A 13,107-nucleotide genomic window follows, 5' to 3' on the forward strand; every position below is an offset into this window, starting at 1 on the left:
ACAGTAAATTCTACACCACCCAATATACAGCCACAGAGCCTGAAACACTACAATATGTTGAAGATATAGCGCTGGTGTGGCTATCGGAAACCCACCGTGAATATCTCGCGCAGCCGATCACAGAGGAGAATACACTGGCGGCCATTAAGGCATTACCAAATGGGAAGGCACAGGGACCGGATGGGTTCACTAGAGAATTTTGTAAGCCCTACTCAGAGGAGATAATCCCTCATCTCCTCGAAATGTATGACGAGGCATATGACAATGGCACTCTTCCGCAGAGATTGAGGGAGGCGCTCATAGTAGCGATTCTGAAACCAGATAAATGCCCATCAAAGCCGGAATCGTATCGACCCTTATCATTAATAAACACAGACCTTAAGATACTGGCTAAGATTATCGCCTCAAGACTACAACCCCTCATGCCCATGATTTTACACTACTGACCAATCAGGCTTTATTCCTGATAGGTCCACCACACACAACTTGCGTACGATCCTCGCTCTCCTACACCAACTAGACCCAGACCTCCAGGCAGTGGCAGTATTACTGGATGCTGCCAAGGCCTTTGACTCTGTAGAGTGGCCTTACATGCTTACAATTCTGCGGCGGATTGGCCTCCCCCACGACTGTTGACGTGGATCACTCTCCTATATACAAACCCCACAGCATGCATAAAAATCAACGGGCACATTTCAGACTCTATACCTATTTAACGAGGCACCAGGCAGGGATGCCCGCTTCCCCTCTCCTCTTCTCGATTGCATTAGAACCCCTGGCCTGCAAAATCCGCCAACACTATGCCCATACTGCACTTGGATTCCAACTACGTCCAATTAGTATATCGCTCTATGCTGACGATATGGTCTTATACCTACGTGACCCTGAGAATAACCTTTCCCCCACTGCTTCGAGTGTATGTGAAGTTTGGCCGACACTCTGGCCTACATATAAACTGGAGTAAGTCCGCTGTAATCCCCTTAACTGACAGCACAAAAGCTCCACAACTGGACTTCCCCCTCGTCTGGCAAGATGACCCAATTAAATATCTAGGAATTTGGGTGCATAGAGATGCAGAACTAGTAATAATACAAAACTACGGGATGGCAATTGACCGCATAGAAATAAAAATACAAAGATGGATATCGCTCCCTCTCTCACTGGCCGATAGGATCTCCCTACTGAAAATTGTGATTCTGCCCAAGTTACTCTATTTATTCATAAATATACCCATTCCTCCCCCCCCCCCCATCGGTGTTTGCTAGGCTCCGTACAGGCTTCATAAAGTTAATATGGGCGGGGAAACAGGCTAGAGTAAGTCTTCAGACGCTATCCCTCCCATACAGTGCAGGGGGCTTTACAGTTCCTGATGTATACCTCTACTACTTATGTGCTCAGGCGCACTTTGCATATTATTGGTATCACCCGGTGCGGTACATACCCCACCTGGCAGTTGAGGATGGCGACGCTCAACCGATACCACTGACCAGCATACTGTCCCACGCCCGGCCACACCTTTCATTGAAGGAAATTAACACTGTGCGCACCACGTCTCAAGCATGGCAGCGGATTAGTCAGCTAGCTCATAAAACTCCCACATATGCCCCTAGCCTTCCATTGCAGTACCATTCTGGCTTATCGGTCACGCTAGAGAAGAACAATATGGCTCTGCTGGAACAGGTGGGCATAAATACGCTGGGTGACTTGTACCCGAATCACACATTTCTCGCTCCAGAAGACCTCTCTTACATAAACAACCAAACACTTTTGTTTAGATTAATTTATCATAGACTGAGAGCCGCTGCCCGGGCATTTTACCCTTCCTTCCCAGAAGAACCTCCTACTCTGCATTCACTACAAATGTTGCGGACATCGACCACTCATGCACATATAATATCTCGATTGTACAAGCAGGTCCAGTTTGAGATTGGAGCAGATAAGAAAAAAGCGCGTAATAAATGGTCCACTCTGCTGGATGCACCCCTCACGGAGGAGGACTGGACGGCCAGCTGCACACTGATCACACTACTCACCCCCAATGGTAACCTTCGTATCATTCATTATAAGAATATCCATCAAATGTACCACACTCCACTTAAACTGTGTAAATATAACCTAAGGGCTGATGCTAAGTGTAAACGCTGTGGGACAGACCAAGCGGACTTCGCACATCTGGCATGGTGCTGTGAGAAGGTGCAGCAATTTTGGACAACAGTCACAGATCATTTAGGGAAAATGATGTCCTGCACACTGCCATGTACTCCCAGACTGTGTTTACTGGGCCTTGATGTGCCGTTGAGAGCTATGAAGAAAAAACTCGTGTCCATAATGTTGTTGCTAGCGAAGCGCAGAGTATCTATGAACTGGGATTGCAGGCGTGCCCCGACGTTTCAGGATTGGTTACTAGATGCCATTAACTGCAGAGATAATTTTATGCTGTATCCGGAGGAACTGTCAGCTGCTTCTAAACCCTCAGATATTTGGGTACTACTGACTGAGTACCTGCGTGCACATCCTGATTAGCTTAAGACACCCTCTGACCCACTGTCCTACACACTGTAATAATTTTATGTCATTCTCTCCTGCCATTGCCTATTCATATCTTTATTGTATTTGATGTGCATGCTTGACACTGTGCTCACTGTATGCTTTGTACTTTGGATCACTTTGTGGTATTTTACATTCTGTATGTGTAATGACCGTGACTGAGTTTCAGTTTGTTGCTTCTGCTTTTCTTTGTCAAAACTGATAAATAAAATACAAATAAAAAAGATTTAACCCCATGGCTTTTGCCTCTCTGGACCAACATTTTCAATAGTTCTCTCCAACAAGGCTGCATCCTGGACACCCTCAAAATCTGACATGTTTCTCCCATACTAAAGAAACCCACAGCCGACCCTACTGACTTAAACAACTATCGTCCTATCTCCAATATTCCAATCTTGGCCAAACTACTGGAAAAATGTGTTCATCACCAACTGACTAAACATACTGATCACTTTGACCTTCTTAACAAACACCAATCAGGCTTTAGAGCAGGTCATAGCACCGAATAAGCCATGACACACATTATTGATGATGCGCTACAAATCCTGGATCAGAACGGAGCTTGTCTACTCATCCTGCTAAACCGATCCTCAGCATTTAACACGGTTAAACATGAGAATCGAGTAGAGCGCTTAAAACAAAGAATGGGGCTATAGGGATCAGTGCTAAACTGGTTAACCTCCTTCCACCATAACCGAACGCAAAAAAACAAGGTCAACAGCACTCTGTCCAATTCCGCACCAGTCACGTTGGGGGTTCCACAAGGCTCCGCACTAACTCCGACATTGTTTAACCTTTTCCTGGAACCTCTCACCGAACTGCTACATGAGTCTAACGTACAATATCATATGTACGCTGACGACACACAACTTTGTTTCAAGATTCATTCCCTATAAAGTGCTCAATACAACGTTCAGGAACACTCAGATTTGGTTGGCAGAAAACCATCTTAAATTGAACGCTCAAAAAAACGGATTCCTCCTTATAGCTCCTCCCACCAAAGTCCCCTTTATGCAAGATCTGATCAAACACATTACTGCATTCAACGGTCAACCGAACATTGTAGACTCGGCTAAATCCTTTGGAATAACTCTTGACAGCAACCTCACTATGCTGAAACACATTAGCAATGCAACAAAGGGAGCAAACTTCCAGATAAACACACTGAGGAAGCTAAAAACATTCTTGCCAGCCAACGATTTCAAGTTGGCAGTACAAGCGCTAGTTATCCCTCAGGTGGAGTATGGAAGTGTATCTTTGTGTGACCTTCCTAAAGCTACAACAGCACCCCTAAGAGCCACAATAAATGCAGCAGCGAGACTCGTCACTAGTTCAAGAAGAAGCGCGCATCTCGCCAGACTTGAAAGCCTTGAACTGGCTACCGCTTGAAGCCAGAATTCACCTAAAAATAGCATGCATGACGCATAGGGCCTTACACCTCAGAGCACCCAGCTACCTCGCACAGAAGTTGACGATCTCGGGTGGGACAAGAGCCTCAAGAAGTGCTGAAAAACTGCTATTGAAACCTCAAAGATTCAACAAGAAGAAAACACATAAACAAACCTTCTTTGGGATGGCGCCCAGGATATGGAACTCACTTCCCCCAGAAACCAGACTGAATGCCTCTACGGTTTCATTCAAAAAGGAAGCGAAAGCGTTCCTCATGGCAAAACTCACCTACTCATAGACTAAGGAATCACGGAGACCAACAATCCCCTTACCATTAACCCCTACTTCGACAAGGGGCCTTCTAGACTTTCTAGGCACGCTTTCTGACTGCGACCTAACTCAACAGTTATATGTTGTTCCTGTACCCTAATGCCTCATTTTGCTCTTTTCGTTTTGGATACTTGATGTGCCTGCATTTATTCGTTTGTATATCCAGCATGACCTAATGTAAAGCACTCTGATATCCGCAAGGATCTTGTTCGCGCTATATAAGACCTTCAAAATAAATAAATAAATAATCATGCTGTGTGTTTGGGATGATCATTTACATACACAAGGGCTGGGGGAGACATTGCAGCTACTTGCTGCACACAAATCTATACAGAATAAGATCATGTCAAATGATCTTCATCTTTAAACAATGGCCATTTTAAAGTTTCAATATTTTCATTTTTTGTGAGTATTTTGGCTTCATACCTACATTCAGGGACCGGCCCGTACCAAGCCCACACTTGCCCTAATTTTAAGAAACAAGTAGAATTGCACCTGTTGCCCCCAGGCTACTGACAGGTCAGTCAACAGGTACCCCTACATGCCAAACAATGAACTTGCCCTATGTGCCCCCCTCCCTATCCATACCTCTGAAAAACTGCAGTAACTGTGGTGCAGTAGCGATCTCCTTAGCCCTGGTACCAATGTACTTGCTGCACTACTAATATCTACACCCCAGAGCAGGTCTCTTACTGTCCTCAGGCGCTCACCCCTCAGTAGCTAATTGTTTTACCAGTTTCAATGCCAGTGCCTGAAATTACAAGGTAACATATTATCTAGGTACATAAAACAGGCAGGTATTTTAAAATGACTTTGACAAAACCAATGTGTTCTTGGACAGTGACAGTAAAAAAAATAAAAAAATATTTACAAAGCCAGGTAAGTGTATATAACTATCAGTAGCGTTTTAGTAAACATGGTGTTAAAAAGCAGCCTATGCTATGCAGGCATCACTTACCAGATACTTAAATTTAGCCCTTCCCCCATTGTTGCTTGCTCCATACCCCACAACCTCCCCCACGTCTCATGTTTCTTGCGTCATCACTCCAAAACCTTGCCCCATTGTTGCTTGCCCTTACCAATTGTCTATTCCCGCCAGAAAAAAATGCTAGGACGTTGCCTGCACTGGCAGAGTCATAGGGTTCTCTTCCTAAGTATTGGCTAAGCAAACACATGCCTTGCATATGGGAGATCTATTGGCTTTGTTAATTTTTTTTATTTTGTACAGCAATGCGACTGCTGTGCAGACTGACTGAAATTTATTTTTTTATAAAAAGTGGGCCAGTGTTGATCGCGTCATTCCTCTTCTTTTCAGTTGTTGTTTTTTAAATTTCTGCAAGCCTTGCTGTACAACATGGCTAAAAAAATATTGTGAAAACCTACGAGTCTCACATAGTCAAAACCTATTGGCTTTGTCAATGACTGTTCTCTATACAAATGAAAAATTTGCTTTCGTTTGCAACATAATTCAATGACTGTACTTTGTCCCAAGGTATACATTTGTTTTCTTGGTTTAGGCAAAAATTGATTAATGATCAAATAGACCGGTTTTTAATTGCATACACACTTTTGTGACATGATTTTTTTTTAGAGAGTTTGCAAAATAATATAACGTACAAGCAATAATTCAAAATAATTGATGAATGCTATCGTAGCCATGAAAGAACTGAGCGGTCTTTTGCTTTTTTTAGAATTCCTTCGTTTTGTATTCTTTTATATTTGTTACAAAGCTGTAATGCTGCAGTGACAACACAGTTTAAATAAGAGTACACAAACGCACAGATGCTATCTGCAATCCAATCAAACTCTATTATGTTGAATGTTCAATGACACAAGTACAACACAAAATTGGTTAAAAGAGCACAGAGTAGTTGGAATTATTTCTTCATCCTACTTATACATAGTAGTGGACACCTCTTTTTGCATAACACTAGCACTACAGTCACGTTCAGCTGCAAACAGGAACACACTATAGGATTACCTGAAAGAGATGCCGACAGAGTTCATCTTTAACCAGCCCTAGAAGAGAGGCATAGTTTGAAAGAGCTGCTGATTCCAAAGCCACTGTGAGCAGCTGCAAGCCCATATGGATCATCACCTCAGAATTGTGCCTATCATGGGGGTTTATGAGAGAAACGAGGAAACGGAAGAGTTCACGAATACATGGTAGACCATAAGGAACCAGAGCAACGCCTATGGAAACAAGAATATGATACCGATAAATGAGAGATATGTCAATCACCATTAGAAACTGATCAAATGCATAAAGAACAAGTTACTTACCTTCGGTAACAATATATCTGAAAGAGACATAGATGATTCTTTACCTCAAAATTACCCCAGGCGTCAGACTGGATCCGGACAATTTTTCGACAGCAGTACCCATGCGCGTCGAAAGGTGGCGTTGGTCGGCTTCGCATTCGTCGTTGGCATTGTGGTTGCCGGGATGACTTCGCTGTAGCTTCTTAGACACCGCCCTTGAGCGCGGACATCAGTTCTTTTACACGACATTCCACGCCAGAAGTGCAGAGCCATGCAAGACATTGACCACTGGTGCACAAAACTAGGGCCCTGAAAGGGATTCCCTGACCCTAGATGTCAGTTCCCAGAACTGGGCGGATGGGTGGGGCGGTAAGGAATCTATAACTAATCTATGTCTCTTACTTGTTACTGAAGTTAAGTAACTTGCTCATCTGAAAGGGATAATTAGTTATAGATTCCTTACCTTAGAATAGATATCCCAGCAATACCAACCCCCGAGGTAGGTCACCAAAAGAAGTTCACACTATAAAGTCATGGAGAACAGAACGCCCAAAGAAGTCGTCTCTCGGGACTTGGCTGTCCAGGCAGTAGTGTTTTGTGAACGTGCGCTGAGATGCCCACGTAGCTGCCTGACCGATGTCATTGAGAGGGACTCCCCATCCCAAACCAGTGGTAGTTGCTGTCACCCTGGTGGAATGGGTGCGCAGTCCAACTGGAGGTTCCTTCTTTACCTAAGAGTAACAAGATTTAATGCACAAACCAACCCACCTAGAGAAGGTCAGTTGGTGTCCGGCCCAACCTTTTTTGGCGCCCACGTAGCCAACAAAGAGCTGGTCATCCACCCGGAATAGCTTGGTGCGATCCAAATAAAACGAAAGGGCACGTTTTGGATCCAGACGGTGGAGCCTTTCTTCCTCCTTAGAAGGAAGCGGAGGAGGAAAGAAGGTGGGCAAGGTGATGGTTTGACCAATGTTGAAAAAAGTAACCACCTTGGGAAGAAAAGAAGGCCTGGTTCTATGGACGATCTTCTCCGGATGAACAGCCAGAAAAGGAGGTTTCGAAGATAGGGCTCCCAGCTCACTCACCCTGCAGGCAGAGGTGATGGCAACCAGAAAAGCAGTTTTTAGAATAAGAAGTTTGAGAGGACAGTTATGAAGCGGCTCAAAGGGAGCGCCAGATCAGATAGGTAAGAACCAAGTTCAAGTCCCACTGCAGCATTATGAAGGGAACAGGAGAAGGAGATTTACAACAGAGGACTTGAAAAGAGAAGGCTCATAAGGAAGCCTAAGAAAGGCTGAAATGGCTGCGAGATAGCCCTTAATGGTGCCCAGAGCAGAGCCTTGCTGCGCCAAAGAAAGGAGGAACAAGAGATTCTCAGAAAGAGGGGCAGAAAGGGGATTCACAGCCGTTGCTGTGCACCATGCCACAAATGTGTTCCATCTGCAGGCGTATACCGACTTAGTGGAGGGACACCTGGCTGCCAGGATAACATCACAGACTACGGGAGGAAAGTCGAAGGCTGTCAACTGTCTCCGCTCAATCTCCAAGCAAGGATTTGGAGGCTGGACAGGTTCGGGTGGAGGACCGTCCCCTGCTGCCGTGACAGAAGATCCTCTTGAAGAGGCAGTCTGATCAGAAAATCGATGGCCATGTGCAACAGCTCAGGATACCAGATTCTTCGAGCCTAATCCGGAGCCACAAGAATGACTTTGGCCCAGTCGCGCTTGATCTTCTTTAGCACTCTGGGCGGAAGTGGTATAGGTGGGAAGGCATATAGAAGACCGCAACTCCACTTGCGACAAAAAGTGGCACCTAGCGAGTGATTGCTGACATTGAGCGCTCTCCACAGAGGCGAATAGATCTAACCAAGGATCTCCTCACTGTTGATAGAGACCTTGTTCCAATTCTGAGTGAAGATGCCATTCGTGATCCATCATGCACCAGCGGCTGAGTTCGTTCGCCCTGGAGTTGAGTGAACCTGCCAGGTGTTGTACCACCAGGGATATCCCCTGATGTTCCAGCCTTGTTGAGAAACGGAGAGCCTCTTGTCATAGGGTCCACGACCACACCCCACCCTGTTTGTTGCAGTACCACATGGTGGTGGTGTTGTCCGTGAACACTTGCAACACTCATACCCCGACAGAGCTTTTAGTGCAAGACGGATCGCCCGAAACTCCAGAAGGTTAATGTGGAGCCCGAACTCCGCCGGAGACCAGAGGCCTCTGATCTCCGGCTCTCCCATGTGGCCTCCCCATCCTAGAAGTGATGCATCTGTCACCACTGTGTACTTCGGTTGGGGAAAGGAGAGGGATCTGCGGCTAACCCAATCCTGCTTCGTTAGCCATCACTGCAAATTGACGTGCTGTGCCCTCAGAGATCTGAACGCAATCGGGCAGATTCCCCTGATGCTGTACCCACTGCAGAGCCCACATGTGCCACCTGGCATGATCTACCAGCAGGCTGCAGGAGTCCATGAGGCCCAGCAGCCACAGGATCATTCTGACCGAAACCCGGGAAAAGGGCAGAAAGATCGGAATCATAGCTCGAATATCCCGGACTCGCTGCACGGAAGGATAAACCCTAAACTGCGTTGTGTCCAGAACTGCTCCAATGAAAAGGAGCTTCTGAGAGGGAGTCAGGTGTGACTTTGGCACGTTGACGGTGAGCCCCAGCGAATGGAGGAGGTCCGCCATAGTCTGGAGGTGGGAGACGGCAGCCTGGGGTGAGCCCGCCTTCAACAGCCAGTTGTCGAGATGAGGGAAAACTGGAACCCCTGATCTGCGCAGATGAGCTGCAACCACCGCCATCAATTTCGTGAACACCCAAGGGGCGCTGGAAAGGCCAAAGGGGAGCACGGTGAACTGAAAATGCTCATGGCCGACCGTAAACCGGAGGTAATGCCGGTGGGCCATCAGGACGAAAATGTGAAAATAAGCATCCTGCAAGTCCAACGCTACCATCCAGTCTCCAGGGTCGAGGGCAGACAGGACTTGAGCTAGCGTCAACATTTTGACCTTTTTCTTCCGAAGGAAGCGGTTGAAGTTTCTGAGATCCAAGATAGGACGCAGGCCTTTGTTCTTCTTGGGCACCAGAAAGTAGTGGGAATAGCAACCACGACCTACTTCTGGGGCAGGAACTCTCTCAATAGCTCCCTTGGGCAAGAGTGACGAAACTTCCTCTTGGAGAAGGGCCAGCTGATTCTCCGACATGCAATGGTGCTGAGGTAGCATGGATGGAGGAGTAGTCTCGAAGGGGAGGGAGGGGTAGTGTTGAAGGGGAGGGTGTAGCCTGTTTGGACTATCTGCAAAACCCACCTGTCTGAGGTGATGGTGCGCCAGTGGGGGGTGATGGCGAATCCTGCTGCCCACTGGCACTTTTTGAGCCTGAAAGGCCGGACTAGGAGGGCAGAAGGAACTGTGGTGGACTGGTCCACTCGCTGGCTTTCTGACCCAGGGCAGTGGTTCCCACGTCCCCGGGCGCGCAAGGACTGATCAGCTTGCGCCGGCCTGTAGGTCTGGGCGTAACATGGCAGGGCACCCTACCATAGCCATGAAAGGGGTGAAAAGCAGACTGCGCAGGGCGGATGGTGGCTAGGCCCAAAGACTTGGCCGTAGCCCGAGAGTCCTTGAAGCGCTCTAGTGTGTTGTCTGCCTTGTCGCCAAATAGGCGACGGCCATCAAAGGGCATTTTCATAAGAGTAGCTTGGACATCCCCTGAAAAACCAGTCGACCTCAGCCAGGCGTAACGTCGAAAGGCTACCGACGTAGACATTGTCATGCCTAGCAAGTCAGCGGTGACCAGTCCACAGCGAACGGTAAACTTGGCTGCGTCTCGCCCCTCGGCAACTGCATGGGAGAATACGGCCCGGGCCTCCTCCGGGCACTGGGGCAGCACCTGGCCAACGTATCCCACACGGAGTGGGTGTAAAAGCCAAACAGACATGCAGTGTTTACCGACTGCAGTCCCGAGCTGGAGCAAAAAAAGATATTCTTTCTAAGCTGTTCTTGCTTTTTGGACTCCATATCAGTTGGGGCAGTAGAGAAGGCGCCTTTAGACGTCGAGGCTTGGACCACCAAGCTCTCAGGGGAGGGATGTGTGTAAGAGAAAAGAGGGATCACCCAGAGCCGGGCGATCATCCTATCCACAGGAGCCCATGTGTTGGGCCTGGACCAGGTGCCCAAACTGATGTCAATGATGGCTTCATTAAACGGCAGCAGGGGCTCCTAAGAGCTCACTGCAGGTTGGAGCACCTCTGTCAGGAGGTTAGTCCTTACCGCCACCGTAGGTTGCTTGAGGTTGAGAGCCTCGGCCGCCCTTTGCAACACCACTGCATAAGAAGCTCCCTCCTAGGAAGCCATGGTAGGAGGAGACAACATGCCTAGGTCTGGAGAAGAATCCAGACCACTGGCATCCCTCAACTACTTTTGCCAGTCCGGATCATACTCCAACTGGTCAGTTAACATAAAAAAAATGTACTTTTGTGTACTGCACGTCACCTGAAAGTCTCAAGGCGCTGAATAATAGCTGTATATTGATACCCAAATCAATGGTACTCATTTTATCGACCTCAGATGGATGAAAGGCTGAGTGGACCAGCCGGGATTAGAAACTATGACCATGAAGTCGAACACAGGCCCCTACAGTGGATGCATTTGTCCACTGCGCCCCCAGACCCGGTGTCTGCAGACACCTCCCAGTCCTTCCCACCCTCCTGTGGTTGCCAATCTGGCAGTAAAGAACCAGGGGGATGGTGGTGGTTGTTGTTACGGGACTGGTCCCTTGACCTCTTGCACGACCGGGACTTAGAACGATGAGGAGCCGACTGCCGGGCCTCGAGAAGCTTTGGGGACCATTTTGGATTCATGGTCGGGCAGTCAGAACACGACTTTGGGTCGTGGTCGCGTTCCAGTCACCACAGGCACACGAGGTGCAGATCCGTCACCGACATTAACTTTCGGCAGAAACTGCAAGCCTTGAAACCGGGCATCTCCAACGTGCACTAGGAGTTGAAGACTCAAAACGACGTAAACAAAAGTCGTCAAAAAGTCAGTCAAAAAGTGACTGGCGGTACCGCTCTCTCCCGATTTGTGCTGGCTGGTGCAGAAAAAGAAAGAACTGATGTCAGGCGTCTAAGTAGCTACCGCGACATCATCCTGGCGACCACAACGTCAATGACAAACTCGGAGCAGACCGACGCCACCTTTCAACGCGCAGGAGTACTACGGACAAAAAATTCTCCGGATCCAGTCTGACGCTAGGGGTAATTCTAAGGTAAGGAATCTTTAATTGTCTCTTTCAGATACAAATTATAAAAAATAAGTTAGATAGTCAAACAATGATGTTTTAGCCGCTTCGCTGCAGACGGAATACCCTCGCTGTGTAGGAGAATTCCACACGAGAGCGGTTCGGACGGCCCCTGGCCGTTCTCTGAACACGCCCACCGTGACATCAGACGGCCGATGGCCGTCCGACGCACCGAAGCGGTTAAAGTATTGTTGTTACGTCTGAGTCCATACACTTAAAAACACAATGTAAAACTCTAAAGTAAGACATGGAAATTAAACTCAGCACTGGAAAATGAAAAACATGTTACAAGTGAAGGAAAATGTTATCATTAAGCATCTGTTTGTGGCATATAGTGCTGTAGATTCACATGGTGTGCATATTCCTTCTGCCTAGTGTTGGCTCGGACGTGTGCAACTTGTTTTTCTTTGAAGAAGTTTTCGAGTTATCAGGTATAGGGACGCCACCTACTGTTGGTAATGCACATGGGTATAGGTTCCATTGCTGAATTGCTTTTCCGCACAGCGGGTGAGGTTGGAAATAGAGCATATAGATACAGCAGATGACCGTGCAAGAAATGAAGCAAGAAAAGCATCTGCAACAATCAAAGAGTTCAGGGAGAAGGGGGTGGCATGTGAATCTATAGCACTGCACAACACAGACGCTTACTGGGTAATATTTTCGGTTTGTGGCATGTGTAGCTGTAAATACATATGCTGTGCATTGAATGTAAAACAGTTCTCCCCTAAGCGGTTGTTAGCCAGAAGGATGTTGCAGAGGGCTGGAAAAGTGTACAAAGTACAGTCTGGCTCACATTAGCTTGTTGGCATGTAAGGACATCTACACAGTAATGCTTGCTGAATGTGTGTAGTAGACCAGGCATCTGTATTGCAGATAGCAGCTATAGGGATGTTAATGAGGAAATCCATAGAGGCCCCCCTAGTTGCGGGTAAAGTGGGGTCTGGGAGGGACATGCAAAGGTCTTTTGGCTTTGGCCTAACTGGTCTAGCTGTATTTACCGAACCATCATGCTATTCCTGCTTTAGAGAAAGCATGACCCTTGAGTGGCTTCTAAAAAAAGACAACGAGCTGCCGTGTTTTACAGAAGGGTTTTGCTCTTTCAATGTAATTAGGTGCCTTTTGACATCTAATGAGTGAAGAGCTCTCTAAGCCACTGAATCTGGATGTGGAAAGAACACTGGGAGTTTGATGGTTTGATTGAGGTGGAAGGAAGAGACTAACTTGGGGAGATTCGTGTGGCTTGTTCTAGGGACTACCTTATCTTTGTAAACATGA

The 13,107-nt window shown here is 47.2% G+C and overlaps 1 protein-coding gene across 4 annotated transcripts in view; it reads right to left on the reverse strand.

Annotated features, from left to right (window-relative positions):
- Nucleotides 1-13,107, reverse strand: part of GBF1 (golgi brefeldin A resistant guanine nucleotide exchange factor 1) — a 2,365,494-nt gene that overhangs the window by 1,607,782 nt on the left and 744,605 nt on the right. For all 4 annotated transcript variants that reach the window (XM_078643218.1, XM_078643217.1, XM_078643220.1 and 1 more), the window contains exon 12: nt 6,248-6,459. In XM_078643218.1, the coding sequence (XP_078499344.1) occupies nt 6,248-6,459 (212 nt within the window). The remainder of the gene's footprint in view (nt 1-6,247; nt 6,460-13,107) is intronic.

The sequence above is a fragment of the Lissotriton helveticus genome, chromosome 5_1 (assembly GCF_964261635.1).
Source record: "Lissotriton helveticus chromosome 5_1, aLisHel1.1, whole genome shotgun sequence".
In the NCBI taxonomy this organism is placed as follows: Eukaryota; Metazoa; Chordata; class Amphibia; order Caudata; family Salamandridae; genus Lissotriton; species Lissotriton helveticus.